General features: G+C 50.0%; 2 protein-coding genes and 1 long non-coding RNA gene across 4 annotated transcripts in view; 1 reads left to right on the top strand and 2 right to left on the bottom strand.

Annotated features, from left to right (window-relative positions):
* The window catches only part of LOC109400410 (protein bunched, class 2/F/G isoform), an 864,004-nt gene that overhangs the window by 634,228 nt on the left and 216,822 nt on the right, over nucleotides 1–12,954 (bottom strand). The gene's annotated exons all lie outside the window — the stretch shown is intronic.
* LOC134285558 (uncharacterized) overlaps nucleotides 1–12,954 on the top strand; it is a 206,747-nt gene that overhangs the window by 95,330 nt on the left and 98,463 nt on the right. The window lies entirely within an intron of this gene.
* LOC134285603 (uncharacterized protein K02A2.6-like) overlaps nucleotides 283–12,954 on the bottom strand; it is a 36,383-nt gene continuing 23,711 nt past the window's right edge. The window contains exon 3 of the mRNA XM_062846722.1: nucleotides 283–4,380. Within this exon, the coding sequence (XP_062702706.1) occupies nucleotides 283–4,380 (4,098 nt within the window). The remainder of the gene's footprint in view (nucleotides 4,381–12,954) is intronic.

Here is a 12,954-nt window from a genome sequence, read left to right as displayed (position 1 = left end):
TTTACAATGACTTACATTTACTTGTCCTTCCTCATATACAATCCACTATCGCAACAAACGAATCGTATAGCCAGATTCGTTGATCTAAATAATTCAATGGGTTCAATATATGCTCAAATTTCACAATAAATGCAGTACTTACATCAGAGTTAAATGATATTAGCAATACTCTGAACAACTTAAAAACTATGATTGTTTCAAAAAATCCAGTAACAAATGCTTCTATTTATATTTCGTTTGTTTTGTTTTCTTTTCTAAATCAAATCCTTGCCCTATCGGCATCTACGTATACAGTCCTCTCTTAGCATTAATCAAAGAGACGGCCGTGTTGCCAGTTGTTAGACGGGCAGTTTCACCGTACGCAAATACACCGCAACACCACTTCCAACCGTTACGAATGTGGAGTTTGGCGTAAACGGGGTCGTCTCGGTGGAAGGATCTCGGTTGCTTGCTGTCGTTCGATGTGGGCACCGGTGTCCGTACCGGCGGAGGACGCAGAAGTTCGAGGCACGTGCGGATTTTGCGCCCGAACATGACCTCGGATGGCGACTTCTGGTCTAGGAGAGCCCGGTTGGGCGTGCTTCGGTACGTCAGGAGGAAAATATCCAGTGCCTCTTGCATCGATCCTCTCCCCTCTCGGATTTTCTTCACGGCCCGCTTGAAGGTGTCCACGAAACGTTCCGCTTGACCGTTCGATTGCGGATGGAACGGGGCCGTCGTGAGATGTTCGATGCCGTTGGAGGTGCAGAACTCGGCGAATTCAGCGCTGGTGAATTGGGTACCGTTGTCGCTGACCAACGTAGCGGGCATACCCAGCCGAGCAAACAACCCACGAAGAATGGAAACTGTCACCGCTGAGGTGATACGGGTTGTCTGGACGATCTCCGGCCATTTGGAGAACGAGTCGACTGCGAGGAGGTAGTACTCGCCTTCGATCGGACCGGCGTAGTCGACGTGGACGCGTTGCCACGGAGCGGTCGGTTTGGGCCACGGCATCGGTGGAGAGTGAGGAGGCGATCTGGCTACGGACGCACACTGCTGGCATGCTCGGACGAAGTCGGTGATGTCGGTGTCCATGCTGGGCCAGTAGGCGTAGCTTCGAGCGAGGGCCTTCATTCGCTGCATTCCGGGATGGCCGCGATGGAACTGTTCCAAGCAGCGCTTACGATGCAGCGACGGGATGACGAGCCGTTCCGCAAACAAGAGACACCCATCTACCACGGAGAGCGATTCCTGCCTGGATTGGAACCGTTGGAGATCGGGCCCGGCTAGTTTTGACTGGGGCCAACCGTTTTGGACGTAGTGGTAGACTTGGCGGAGCAATGGGTCTGCTTGGGTGCTTTGCGCGACGGCTCTGAAATGGAGAGGCAACATTTTACGGGAACTAGAAAGAACTGACCTGAGATCTTCATCTAGGTTGACGCTAGCGATAACGTAGTCCTCGTCGGGCTTCACGTGCTGGTTGATCAACCGGGAAAGCAGGTCCGCGTTGCCGAACTTGTGGGTGGGCACGTATTCGATGTCGAAATCGTACAGCAGCAGATGGAGGGCGAAGCGTTGAAGGCGGTTGGCAGTGTAGACTGGTATACCTTTCTTGGACCCGAAGATCCGGAGCAGAGGCTGATGGTCGGTTTGGAGCCGGAAATGCCGGCCGAAGAGCATCTTATGAAACTTCGTAACGGCGAAGACGATGGCCAAACCTTCACGGTCGGGCTGACTGTAGCCTTGCTCTGCTTTCGTGAGTGCTCGGGATGCGTGTTGGACGACCTTGACGGTGCCGTCGGGGAACTTGTGGCTGATCGTTGCCCCTAGTCCAACGGAAGAAGCGTCGGCGGAAACGATGATCTCCCGCTTCGGATCGTAGTGCGTGAGGAGGAGATCCGAGGAGAGGATTCGCTTGAACTGCTCGAACGCTTGCTGGCACTCCGGAGTCCACTTGAACTTCGCGTCTGCCTTGAGGAGATTGTCGAGCGGGTATCGTAGCTTGCGCATGTTGGGGACGAACTTGCCGTAATAGTTGATGGCCCCCAAGAAGGACCGTACTCCGGAAACGTCGGTGGGAGGCGGAAGCTTGACGATCGCCTCGATTTTGGCTGGATCCGGACGGAGCCCGCGACTGTCCACGACATGCCCGACGTACTGCACTTGCTGCTTCCGAAACGTGCACTTGTCCTCACGAATGGTGAAGCCGAACTCTTGGATTCGCTTCAAGGCGGCCCGCAAGTTGCGATCGTGCTCTTCCTCTGTTTTACCGCCGATGATGACGTCATCGAGATAGCCGGAAGTACACTCCAGGCCGGCTAGCATGGTGTCGATGAGCTGCTGGAAGGCACCAGGTGCAACTTTCACACCCGGCGGGAGGCGGTTGTAGGAGTAGAGGCCACGGTGCGTGTTGATCGTGAGCAACTTGCGGTGCTGTTCGTCGACTTCCACTTGTAAGAAGGCGTCGGACAAATCGATTTGGCTGAAGACCGTGCAGCCGGAAACCTTGGCGAAGATGTCGTCCGGAAGTGGAAGCGGGTATTGGTTTGGTTGGAGAGCGGCGTTCAAACCCGTGGAGTAGTCTCCGCAAATTCGGATCGACCCGTTGGCTTTGCGGACTACGACGATGGGAGCTGCCCACTCGGAATAGTCGACCGGAGTGATGATGTCGAGTTTCTCCAGTCGGTCGAGCTCCTGGTCGACGGCATCGTACATGGCGTACGCCACCGGACGCTTCGGGCAGAAGACGGGTCGGACGCTTTCTTTCAGCTCCAACTTCACTTTGGTTTTACTGCACAAGCCGAGCTGGTCGCTGAAAACCTTGGGAAAGGTCGACTTGAGTGCAGCGGTAGACGTGGGAGAGCCTGACACGTGGCAACAGAAGGTGTCCATGGGAACGGACCAGAGGTTGAAACTGTCCACCAGATCGGAACCGAGCAGAAGAATTTGTTTCTCGGTGACGCGGATCACTTCGTGCCGCGTGCTTTCTCCGATGGTGACGTCGCACTCGAATTCTCCATCGAGCGATAGGATGTTGCCGGAGGCTGTCCTCGCGTTCACTGTGGCCGGCGTTAGAGCCGGGCTGCCGAGTTTCTGCCATGTTTCTCGATTGATGACGGTGATGTCGGAGGCGGTGTCGAGTTGCAGCCGAATGTCCGTTCCTGAAAGGCCAACGGAGACGAAACGGCGGCGCTGCTGCACGCTGCACACGTCGACGACGACCACCTTGCTCGACACGTCGGGTTTCCTGAAGCGTCGGTGTCCTGGTTTCCGGGGCTTGGCACTCTCGCAGTATCCCTCACGATGTCCGAATTGGCCACAATCGGAGCACTTGTGATTCCTATAACTGCAGTCCCGGACGTAATGGAGCGCACCACAAAGCCAGCACGGAGTATTTGGCTTCTTCCCGGTGTCACTGGAAGGACGCTTCACTTCTCGGTCACGCTTGTTGAACCGCTTCCCACCAAACTTGCGCACTGCTTGGACTTGGCCGTAAGGAGTCGGCGATTCGATCATCGCGCTGTCATGCTTCAAGTTGAAAAGCCGCTGACACTCCTCGGAGAGTTGCTCTAGCGTGACGTCGTTGTTGTCCTCAATCTTGGTGAGGAGGCGCGTTCGAATCTCGACGTCATTCTCCGACTTCAGGCCGCACACGTAGACCAAGCACTTGAATTGCTCCTCGCTGAGCTTGCCTAGCTCGAATTCAACGCAAGCTTTGTTGACCCTGCATGCGAAAGCCACATGATCCTCAGAGGGATTTCTCGCAATTTGCAGGCATCGGTATCGTCGACTGATTACCGATTCTTTCGCACCGAAAAGGCACTTCAGTTTGGTCACTGTTTGCTCGAAGGTGAATTCCTTCGGCAGTTTTGGTAAAATGTAGCTAACATACCTTTCGTGCTCCGCTAAGCCCAATTTACGCATTAGTAGGCGTACTTTCGCTTCGTCGTCGAGCCTAGCAGCATCCTTCTCGAAGAGATCGTCGTATCTCGAGTACCACGCCGCGAAAGTGACGTTGCTTTCGGCCTCGTACCGGAATTCCTTGATGTTGCTCGCCAGGGAATCAAGGATTTGTTCCGGGTTGGGTGGTACCTGTACGTTGATAGGTGACGTCATGCCACGAAGGAGCTGTTGCTGCTGGTCGTCGGTATGATTTTGCCGCTGAACGAGCTGGGCCATCAACTCGTTATGCTGCGACAACTGCTGCTGCATCATTTGCACGATTTGAATGAGCAGAGCTTCATTACCGGTGTGGGGGGCTTGCGGTTGCGGTTGGTGGGGTGGGAAGGGTACATACTGTTGATGCTGCTGGGCGGAAGAAACGGGAATAAACGGCTGCTGCTGGTGTGTTGACACGACGGGGACGTAAATTGGATGCTGCTGCTGCAAGAAAATAACCTAATGAAATACGAAAGGATCGTTTAAGAAAAGCCGAAGAAATTCCAAAAGAAATTACTTCACTAGAATTGACCGAAGTGTGTAATATAAGGAGCTGAATCAGTTCACATGGGGTTCTATTGTTGTCGAACGGTGTGAAATGAGATGATATGACAGATTGAAGAGATTGGAGAGTGTGTTATACTGCCATACAAGTATAGACGATGATGCAACGTAATCGTTATGTGAAATTAGCGCATTAACAATAAATCCTAATAGGAGTGCATAAACTACAAATGTGCCACTCACAGTTTCTAATCTAATCTAAAACTACAGATGATGAATTAAAAAACGACCGAACAAGGAGTTAATCACTGCGAAACCGATTTTTGTAAGTTAAATATAAACATTGTATACCTTAATCTAATTTGAAATAAATGTTTCAGCAGATTCACACCCTGAGTTGTGAGCTGCTTTTAGATATTGGAAATGACCCCTTGTTCCCGTAACAGGTTCCTTTAGGGATTCCCTCAATAATGTTTCTGGAATTCCTCAAGATAAACTTGTACTATCTCGCTTGATTATCTTTTAAAATTCAATGAAACGTTGTGTTTGAACATCCAAAAGAGATATTGACTCCTGGAATTGCTTCAGGAGTATCTTCTGGGAATCAACCAGATGTTCCTTTTTATTTTTTTCCTGGGGCTTTTAGAAGATTCTGGGAGTTCCAACGAAAATTCTACCATATCTTTTTTTTTTCTAAAACTCCTCCTAGAGACCCCCAGAAGTTCTCCCTAGATTCCTCTTAAAAAACTTAATGAAATTCGATCATGAGTTCCTTCTGATATTCTTCAAAGAGTTTTTTTAAGCAAATTTTCTGGAATGGCGCACTGAGGATTTCAGAGGCATAAGAAATCCCAAGTAACCCGACTGGGACTTATCCTGGAAGTCCTGCGCTGCCGTGACTCTTCTGTGACAAGTATGTTACTTGGGGTAGTTCATTGTGGGAATTTTCCAAGACTTCTTTCTTTGAGTTCCTCCTCCAGGAGTTGGTTCTTCAGAAATTGCTTCTTTAAACCCTTCAGGAGCTAGGAAAGTTTCAGGAGTTCTTTGTGCTTTTTGGAGTTACTCTATGAGTTTCTTATGGTAATCTTTCAGGAGTTTGATTGTCCATGAATCCTCCAAGAGACGTTAAGCATGAGGTGTTTGAAGGCAAATGTCCGTTTTATTGACAAGTTGAGAAATAATTTTGTGAAAAAATACCAGTTCCTTTGATGGGATTTAAACCCACAACTTCGTACCACGAGTCTTGCACTTACACCAACTAAGCCACAGAAACAAAACAGGGGGTAATTCGAATCCAGTTTGACTTTCTATATCTATTATGTCTATGACTTAGTTAGTTGAAGCGCCGGACTGACGATATACAGGGGGTGGCCAAAATGTTTGGGATAGGCTACTTTTTTTCTCTCACAAAAAAGTTCAACATACTGTAACTTTTTTATAGAGTGCGTCAAAAAATCTCAAATTTCACTGTTTATCGTACAAAATTTTATTTAATTCGGTTCACTGGTTTCCAAGATATGACAGATCAAAACTAAATTGTTTGAAAAATAGTGTTTTACGAGAACGGTTCTAACTTCGTCAAAGATTGACCAATCGAGCTCAAATATGTACCAAGGATGCACATATAATAGAGAAAAAGAAGATTTCTAGTCAATTATCTTCAATCCTCAATCGACCCTAACACTTTCGAAAGCAAACACCATTATCCAACTCCAAAACTCATCACTTATCATCACTCAACAACTCAACCATATGTAATAGATGTATCACACTCCCAACAAGGAAGCAGCGTCAGGCCAAAATCAGTCAACAGCATAATCCCCTTTTCCAGTTTACAAACTGACAGACGGGCGAAAACATTTCCACAAACAACCCGACCCGAGCTCACCCCACCGTTTAAGCTCGTTTCTACCAAAAACCACAAAAGCCAAAAACTTGCTTCCGAAAAAAAGTAAAATTAAACCAACACAACTCAGTTTATCAACTCTTCATTCATGGGATTCCTCGCAACTCTCGCACATCCACAAAAAAAAACCGACAAACAGCTGCCCAAAATTGGACACATCAGCTCAACTCAATCCGTCTTTGCAACGTTGCATCGCCGTTCTACTGAAGAGCCCGCTTCGAGGACGCCCTTAAAATCCTAGCAAAACGATCAACTTTTTTGCCGGCAACAGTTTACAGCCCAACTGGCTGCTCTCAGCTTATCCAACGCAACGAAACGAAGCTGTCGAGATTACAGCGACGATGATGATGATGCAAAATGCAGTTTGAACTTTTCGGCTCGAAATAGTGATACCAAGGCAACGCAACGTGTGGCTGGCTGTGGTGGAGCGCATCCCAGAGCAATGAAATTCGCCTCGGTCGCGGAAGGACCAACCAACTGCTGCAGCTGATATGAGGGGGGGTAGGACACTACTGGGTGATGGCGTTGCATCATCATCACAGTCATCATCGTTCGGTTTGGCGCTGCGGTGAACGGCTCTCCAGAGCTGGACTGCAGCTGGAAAGCTGCCAGAATGCAACTGGAGAGCTGACTTTTTGTCGGCTTTTGGTGGTGGGCCTTTAGCAGATTTTGCAAAAGTGTGATAATTTGGTTGTTGCCATGGTCAGCTTCCAAGCTTCCAGGGAGAAGCTTCCAACGCTTCCAACGCTTCCAGGGAGAAGCTTCCAAGCTTCCAGGGAGAAGCTTCCAAGCTTCCAGGGAGAAGCTTCCAAGCTTCCAGAGATAAGCTTCCACGCTTCCAGGGAGAAGCTTCCACGCTTCCAGAGAGAAGCTTCCAAGCTTCCAGCGAGAAGCTTAAAAGCTTCCAGCGAGAAGCTTTCAAGCTTCCAGCGAGAAGCTTCCAAGCTTCCAGCGCGAAGCTTCCAAGCTTCCAGCGAGAAGCTTCCAAGCTTCCAGCGAGAAGCTTCCAAGCTTCCAGCGAGAAGCTTCCAAGCTTCCAGCGAGAAGCTTCCAAGCTGCTTCCAGAGAGAAGCTTCCACGCTTCCAGAAAGAAGCTTACACGCTTCCAGAGATAAGCTTCCACGCTTCCAGGGAGAAGCTTCCACGCTTCCAGAGAGAAGCTTCCAAGCTTCCAGCGAGAAGCTTAAAAGCTTCCAGCGAGAAGCTTCCAAGCTTCCAGCGAGAAGCTTCCAAGCTTCCAGCGAGAAGCTTCCAAGCTTCCAGCGAGAAGCTTCCAAGCTTCCAGGGAGAAGCTTCCAAGCTTCCAGGGAGAAGCTTCCAAGCTTCCAGGGAGAAGCTTCCAAGCTTCCAGGGAGAAGCTTCCAAGCTTCCAGGGAGAAGCTTCCAAGCTTCCAGGGAGAAGCTTCCAAGCTTCCAGGGAGAAGCTTCCAAGCTTCCAGGGAGAAGCTTCCAAGCTTCCAGGGAGAAGCTTCCAAGCTTCCAGGGAGAAGCTTCCAAGCTTCCAGGGAGAAGCTTCCAAGCTTCCAGGGAGAAGCTTCCAAGCTTCCAGGGAGAAGCTTCCAAGCTTCCAGGGAGAAGCTTCCAAGCTTCCAGGGAGAAGCTTCCAAGCTTCCAGGGAGAAGCTTCCAAGCTTCCAGGGAGAAGCTTCCAAGCTTCCAGGGAGAAGCTTCCAAGCTTCCAGGGAGAAGCTTCCAAGCTTCCAGGGAGAAGCTTCCAAGCTTCCAGGGAGAAGCTTCCAAGCTTCCAGGGAGAAGCTTCCAAGCTTCCAGGGAGAAGCTTCCAAGCTTCCAGGGAGAAGCTTCCAAGCTTCCAGGGAGAAGCTTCCAAGCTTCCAGGGAGAAGCTTCCAAGCTTCCAGGGAGAAGCTTCCAAGCTTCCAGGGAGAAGCTTCCAAGCTTCCAGGGAGAAGCTTCCAAGCTTCCAGGGAGAAGCTTCCAAGCTTCCAGGGAGAAGCTTCCAAGCTTCCAGGGAGAAGCTTCCAAGCTTCCAGGGAGAAGCTTCCAAGCTTCCAGGGAGAAGCTTCCAAGCTTCCAGGGAGAAGCTTCCAAGCTTCCAGGGAGAAGCTTCCAAGCTTCCAGGGAGAAGCTTCCAAGCTTCCAGGGAGAAGCTTCCAAGCTTCCAGGGAGAAGCTTCCAAGCTTCCAGGGAGAAGCTTCCAAGCTTCCAGGGAGAAGCTTCCAAGCTTCCAGGGAGAAGCTTCCAAGCTTCCAGGGAGAAGCTTCCAAGCTTCCAGGGAGAAGCTTCCAAGCTTCCAGGGAGAAGCTTCCAAGCTTCCAGGGAGAAGCTTCCAAGCTTCCAGGGAGAAGCTTCCAAGCTTCCAGGGAGAAGCTTCCAAGCTTCCAGGGAGAAGCTTCCAAGCTTCCAGGGAGAAGCTTCCAAGCTTCCAGGGAGAAGCTTCCAAGCTTCCAGGGAGAAGCTTCCAAGCTTCCAGGGAGAAGCTTCCAAGCTTCCAGGGAGAAGCTTCCAAGCTTCCAGGGAGAAGCTTCCAAGCTTCCAGGGAGAAGCTTCCAAGCTTCCAGGGAGAAGCTTCCAAGCTTCCAGGGAGAAGCTTCCAAGCTTCCAGGGAGAAGCTTCCAAGCTTCCAGGGAGAAGCTTCCAAGCTTCCAGGGAGAAGCTTCCAAGCTTCCAGGGAGAAGCTTCCAAGCTTCCAGGGAGAAGCTTCCAAGCTTCCAGGGAGAAGCTTCCAAGCTTCCAGGGAGAAGCTTCCAAGCTTCCAGGGAGAAGCTTCCAAGCTTCCAGGGAGAAGCTTCCAAGCTTCCAGGGAGAAGCTTCCAAGCTTCCAGGGAGAAGCTTCCAAGCTTCCAGGGAGAAGCTTCCAAGCTTCCAGGGAGAAGCTTCCAAGCTTCCAGGGAGAAGCTTCCAAGCTTCCAGGGAGAAGCTTCCAAGCTTCCAGGGAGAAGCTTCCAAGCTTCCAGGGAGAAGCTTCCAAGCTTCCAGGGAGAAGCTTCCAAGCTTCCAGGGAGAAGCTTCCAAGCTTCCAGGGAGAAGCTTCCAAGCTTCCAGGGAGAAGCTTCCAAGCTTCCAGGGAGAAGCTTCCAAGCTTCCAGGGAGAAGCTTCCAAGCTTCCAGGGAGAAGCTTCCAAGCTTCCAGGGAGAAGCTTCCAAGCTTCCAGGGAGAAGCTTCCAAGCTTCCAGGGAGAAGCTTCCAAGCTTCCAGGGAGAAGCTTCCAAGCTTCCAGGGAGAAGCTTCCAAGCTTCCAGGGAGAAGCTTCCAAGCTTCCAGGGAGAAGCTTCCAAGCTTCCAGGGAGAAGCTTCCAAGCTTCCAGGGAGAAGCTTCCAAGCTTCCAGGGAGAAGCTTCCAAGCTTCCAGGGAGAAGCTTCCAAGCTTCCAGGGAGAAGCTTCCAAGCTTCCAGGGAGAAGCTTCCAAGCTTCCAGGGAGAAGCTTCCAAGCTTCCAGGGAGAAGCTTCCAAGCTTCCAGGGAGAAGCTTCCAAGCTTCCAGGGAGAAGCTTCCAAGCTTCCAGGGAGAAGCTTCCAAGCTTCCAGGGAGAAGCTTCCAAGCTTCCAGGGAGAAGCTTCCAAGCTTCCAGGGAGAAGCTTCCAAGCTTCCAGGGAGAAGCTTCCAAGCTTCCAGGGAGAAGCTTCCAAGCTTCCAGGGAGAAGCTTCCAAGCTTCCAGGGAGAAGCTTCCAAGCTTCCAGGGAGAAGCTTCCAAGCTTCCAGGGAGAAGCTTCCAAGCTTCCAGGGAGAAGCTTCCAAGCTTCCAGGGAGAAGCTTCCAAGCTTCCAGGGAGAAGCTTCCAAGCTTCCAGGGAGAAGCTTCCAAGCTTCCAGGGAGAAGCTTCCAAGCTTCCAGGGAGAAGCTTCCAAGCTTCCAGGGAGAAGCTTCCAAGCTTCCAGGGAGAAGCTTCCAAGCTTCCAGGGAGAAGCTTCCAAGCTTCCAGGGAGAAGCTTCCAAGCTTCCAGGGAGAAGCTTCCAAGCTTCCAGGGAGAAGCTTCCAAGCTTCCAGGGAGAAGCTTCCAAGCTTCCAGGGAGAAGCTTCCAAGCTTCCAGCGAGAAGCTTCCAAGCTTCCAGGGAGAAGCTTCCAAGCTTCCAGCGAGAAGCTTCCAAGCTTCCAGGGAGAAGCTTCCAAGCTTCCAGAGAAAAGCTTCCAGACTTCATGAAGCCGTGGTAGCTTGTATGTTTTTTTCCTCCAAATTCCGGTTTTTCGACGGGTAACAAGCCTAGTTTCGTATTGGCATGCGGCAGAACCGCGGTTGTAGAAAAGTGAGGCATTTCAGTTGTCAGGATTCATGAATACATGAACTTTCCAAAAAGCTTCGTCCTTTCCTCACCGCACCAACTGACTTGCCACATTCGGGTGATAACACTACTGGAAACAGTAGCTGTGAAGTAGCAGCTTTCGCAGCTCGCTCGTCCATTCAAATTGGAGACCCTTTTCGGAATTCATTGACTCCGTCCTTGACAGACAGCTCCGGAAGCGGTTCCCCTCGTCTTCTGCCGACCCAATTGACTTCCGCCCCATCCGATTGCTGAAAACTCTGTGGGTTCCGTTTAGCTTTGTTCCGACATTTGTTTCTGGTCAGGAGTGGAGTGTAGCCTACATCCGAAAAGGAATTTTGGGGGAAACCCGCGGAAGGAGTCAGGGAGCGAGGTGCGGTTGTTATATCTCTTGTTTGATACCCGGAGTTTTGTACTGTGGCACCGAACCGAGCGATGGCAGAAAGAGGATAGTTTTTCGGAAGCCACACTATTAAGCCACATTTGAGGCAGACAAACTTGTTGCATCTCTCCGTCTGTTCGGTCGGTTGGAGCCATTTGCCGGGTACCCAGATTGTGTCGCTTTGTTGGGGTTTTCGTGGTGCTCGGTGGCGGTGAATTCGCTTCTAGAATCAGAGTACTGGTAGTGGTAGTGGAAGGAGGATTTGTTTCAAAATTGTTGAAAACGATAGTTTAAGTTGTCGTTTCGGTTTCGAGTCTACCGCCCCCGTTCATCCAATTTGCGTTGAAATATGTGCAAATTGCTGCTGCTGTTAAACCAAATTGATCCTTTTTGAGATTCCATTTTCGAAATTGGATTTACCAAGTAAACTGCCGCATTCAAATGGCACTCGGAGATGCAGGAACGGGGGACGAAAGCTTGCGAATCCTAAAAGTTCACAAACAACAACGAAAGAGAGCAACACAACCAGCGCAGTTCAGTGGAAGCACAGCAAACACAGCACTCAAATCCTGGATCCGCATCAAACGGGAAACGGGGACAACCTGTTGCATTCTCTACCCCATGGATGGTGGATCCTTGCTTATAGAGATGATGGTGGTGCAGATGGGGCGAAGTTTTCCCGGTGCGACGCATAGAGAGAGGGAGAGACAGAGTAGTGCAGTTTGCCAAACAGAAACTATCGCTTGCAGTGTTTCACAGAGTGTCGTCTTTTCCAAAATGGGACGCTGGTGCTGGCTAAAGGTACCCTTTATTCGAAAGGATCTTTGTGGCGGAGAACAACGGTGCACTTTGGTGGTTGTTTGCGGAAGCCAAAGCTGTGTGAACAATCGTGTACCGTTGTCGACAATGATGACGAGAACGATTTGACTCTATTTGGAATGCAACAAGTGTGTGTTCAGTTTTGGAATTGGATTTTGGTTCGACGAGATAATATGGGGATTCATCATTGGTTTGATTGATAACGAATCATAGGGAAATCTCGGAAAGAACATCGTCGGAGATGTTATTTGCCTGCCTTTATTTGAAAGTGGATCAATGAAAACTACCCTTAGTCTTTCATAAGTGCTGCTTCCACCTTTCAATCACCCCACGACCGTCCGTCAAAAAGCTTCTGATCTTATCCCTGCACATCCCGGCTTGCGACACAAAGCCGTTTCGGGATGCGTTGAGCTTTTGGTTTAACTTTCGTATTTCTTGAGAACAACACAGAATTTCCATTTGCGGAATGGACCATTTTGCCGAATACTTCTTCGCTAAATGGCTTTTTGCGGAATGGACTGTATGCTGTTATACGACAGACAGTGATTCATTCAAGCTGGTAGAAGAATTCGTCTGTATTGGCTCCTTGCTAACGGCAGACAATAATATGATCCATGAAATACGAAAGCGAATCATCAGTAGAAGTCGTGGCTACTATGAGCTCCACAAGAAACTACGGTCAATGAAAATTTACCCCCGCATCAAATGTACCATGTACAAGCCGTGAATAAGATCGAACACGAGATATGGACCATGCTTAAGAAGACTTGCAAACAGTCAGAGTTTTCGAGCGATGCTTGTTAAGGGAGATCTCCGGCGGTGACCAGGAGAACGGTGTGTGACAGCGAAAAATTGACTACGAGCTCGCTGCACTCTACGGAGAACCCAGCATCCAGAAGGTGGCCAAAGCCGGAAGGTTACGGTGGGCAGGGTATGTTGCAGGAATGCCGGACAAGCACCCTGCAAAGTTGGTTATCAGTACTGCTCTGGTTAGTAATAAAAAGGCGTGGGGTGCAGAGAGCATGATGAGCAGACCACATGGACCATGATGTTGCGGGCGTTTGGCGTAGGTACTCGACGTTGGAGAGCCGCAGTTGCAAATGGAGTATTATGGCGGCAAATTGTTGATTCAGTATTATAATGATTTTGATGTTGAATAAATGTATTTGAAACGAAATGAATTTCTACCAGAGATTTTAACA

This window comes from Aedes albopictus, chromosome 1 (genome assembly GCF_035046485.1).
Source record: "Aedes albopictus strain Foshan chromosome 1, AalbF5, whole genome shotgun sequence".
NCBI lineage: Eukaryota > Metazoa > Arthropoda > Insecta > Diptera > Culicidae > Aedes > Aedes albopictus.
This window is presented reverse-complemented; position numbering and strand designations above follow the sequence as displayed.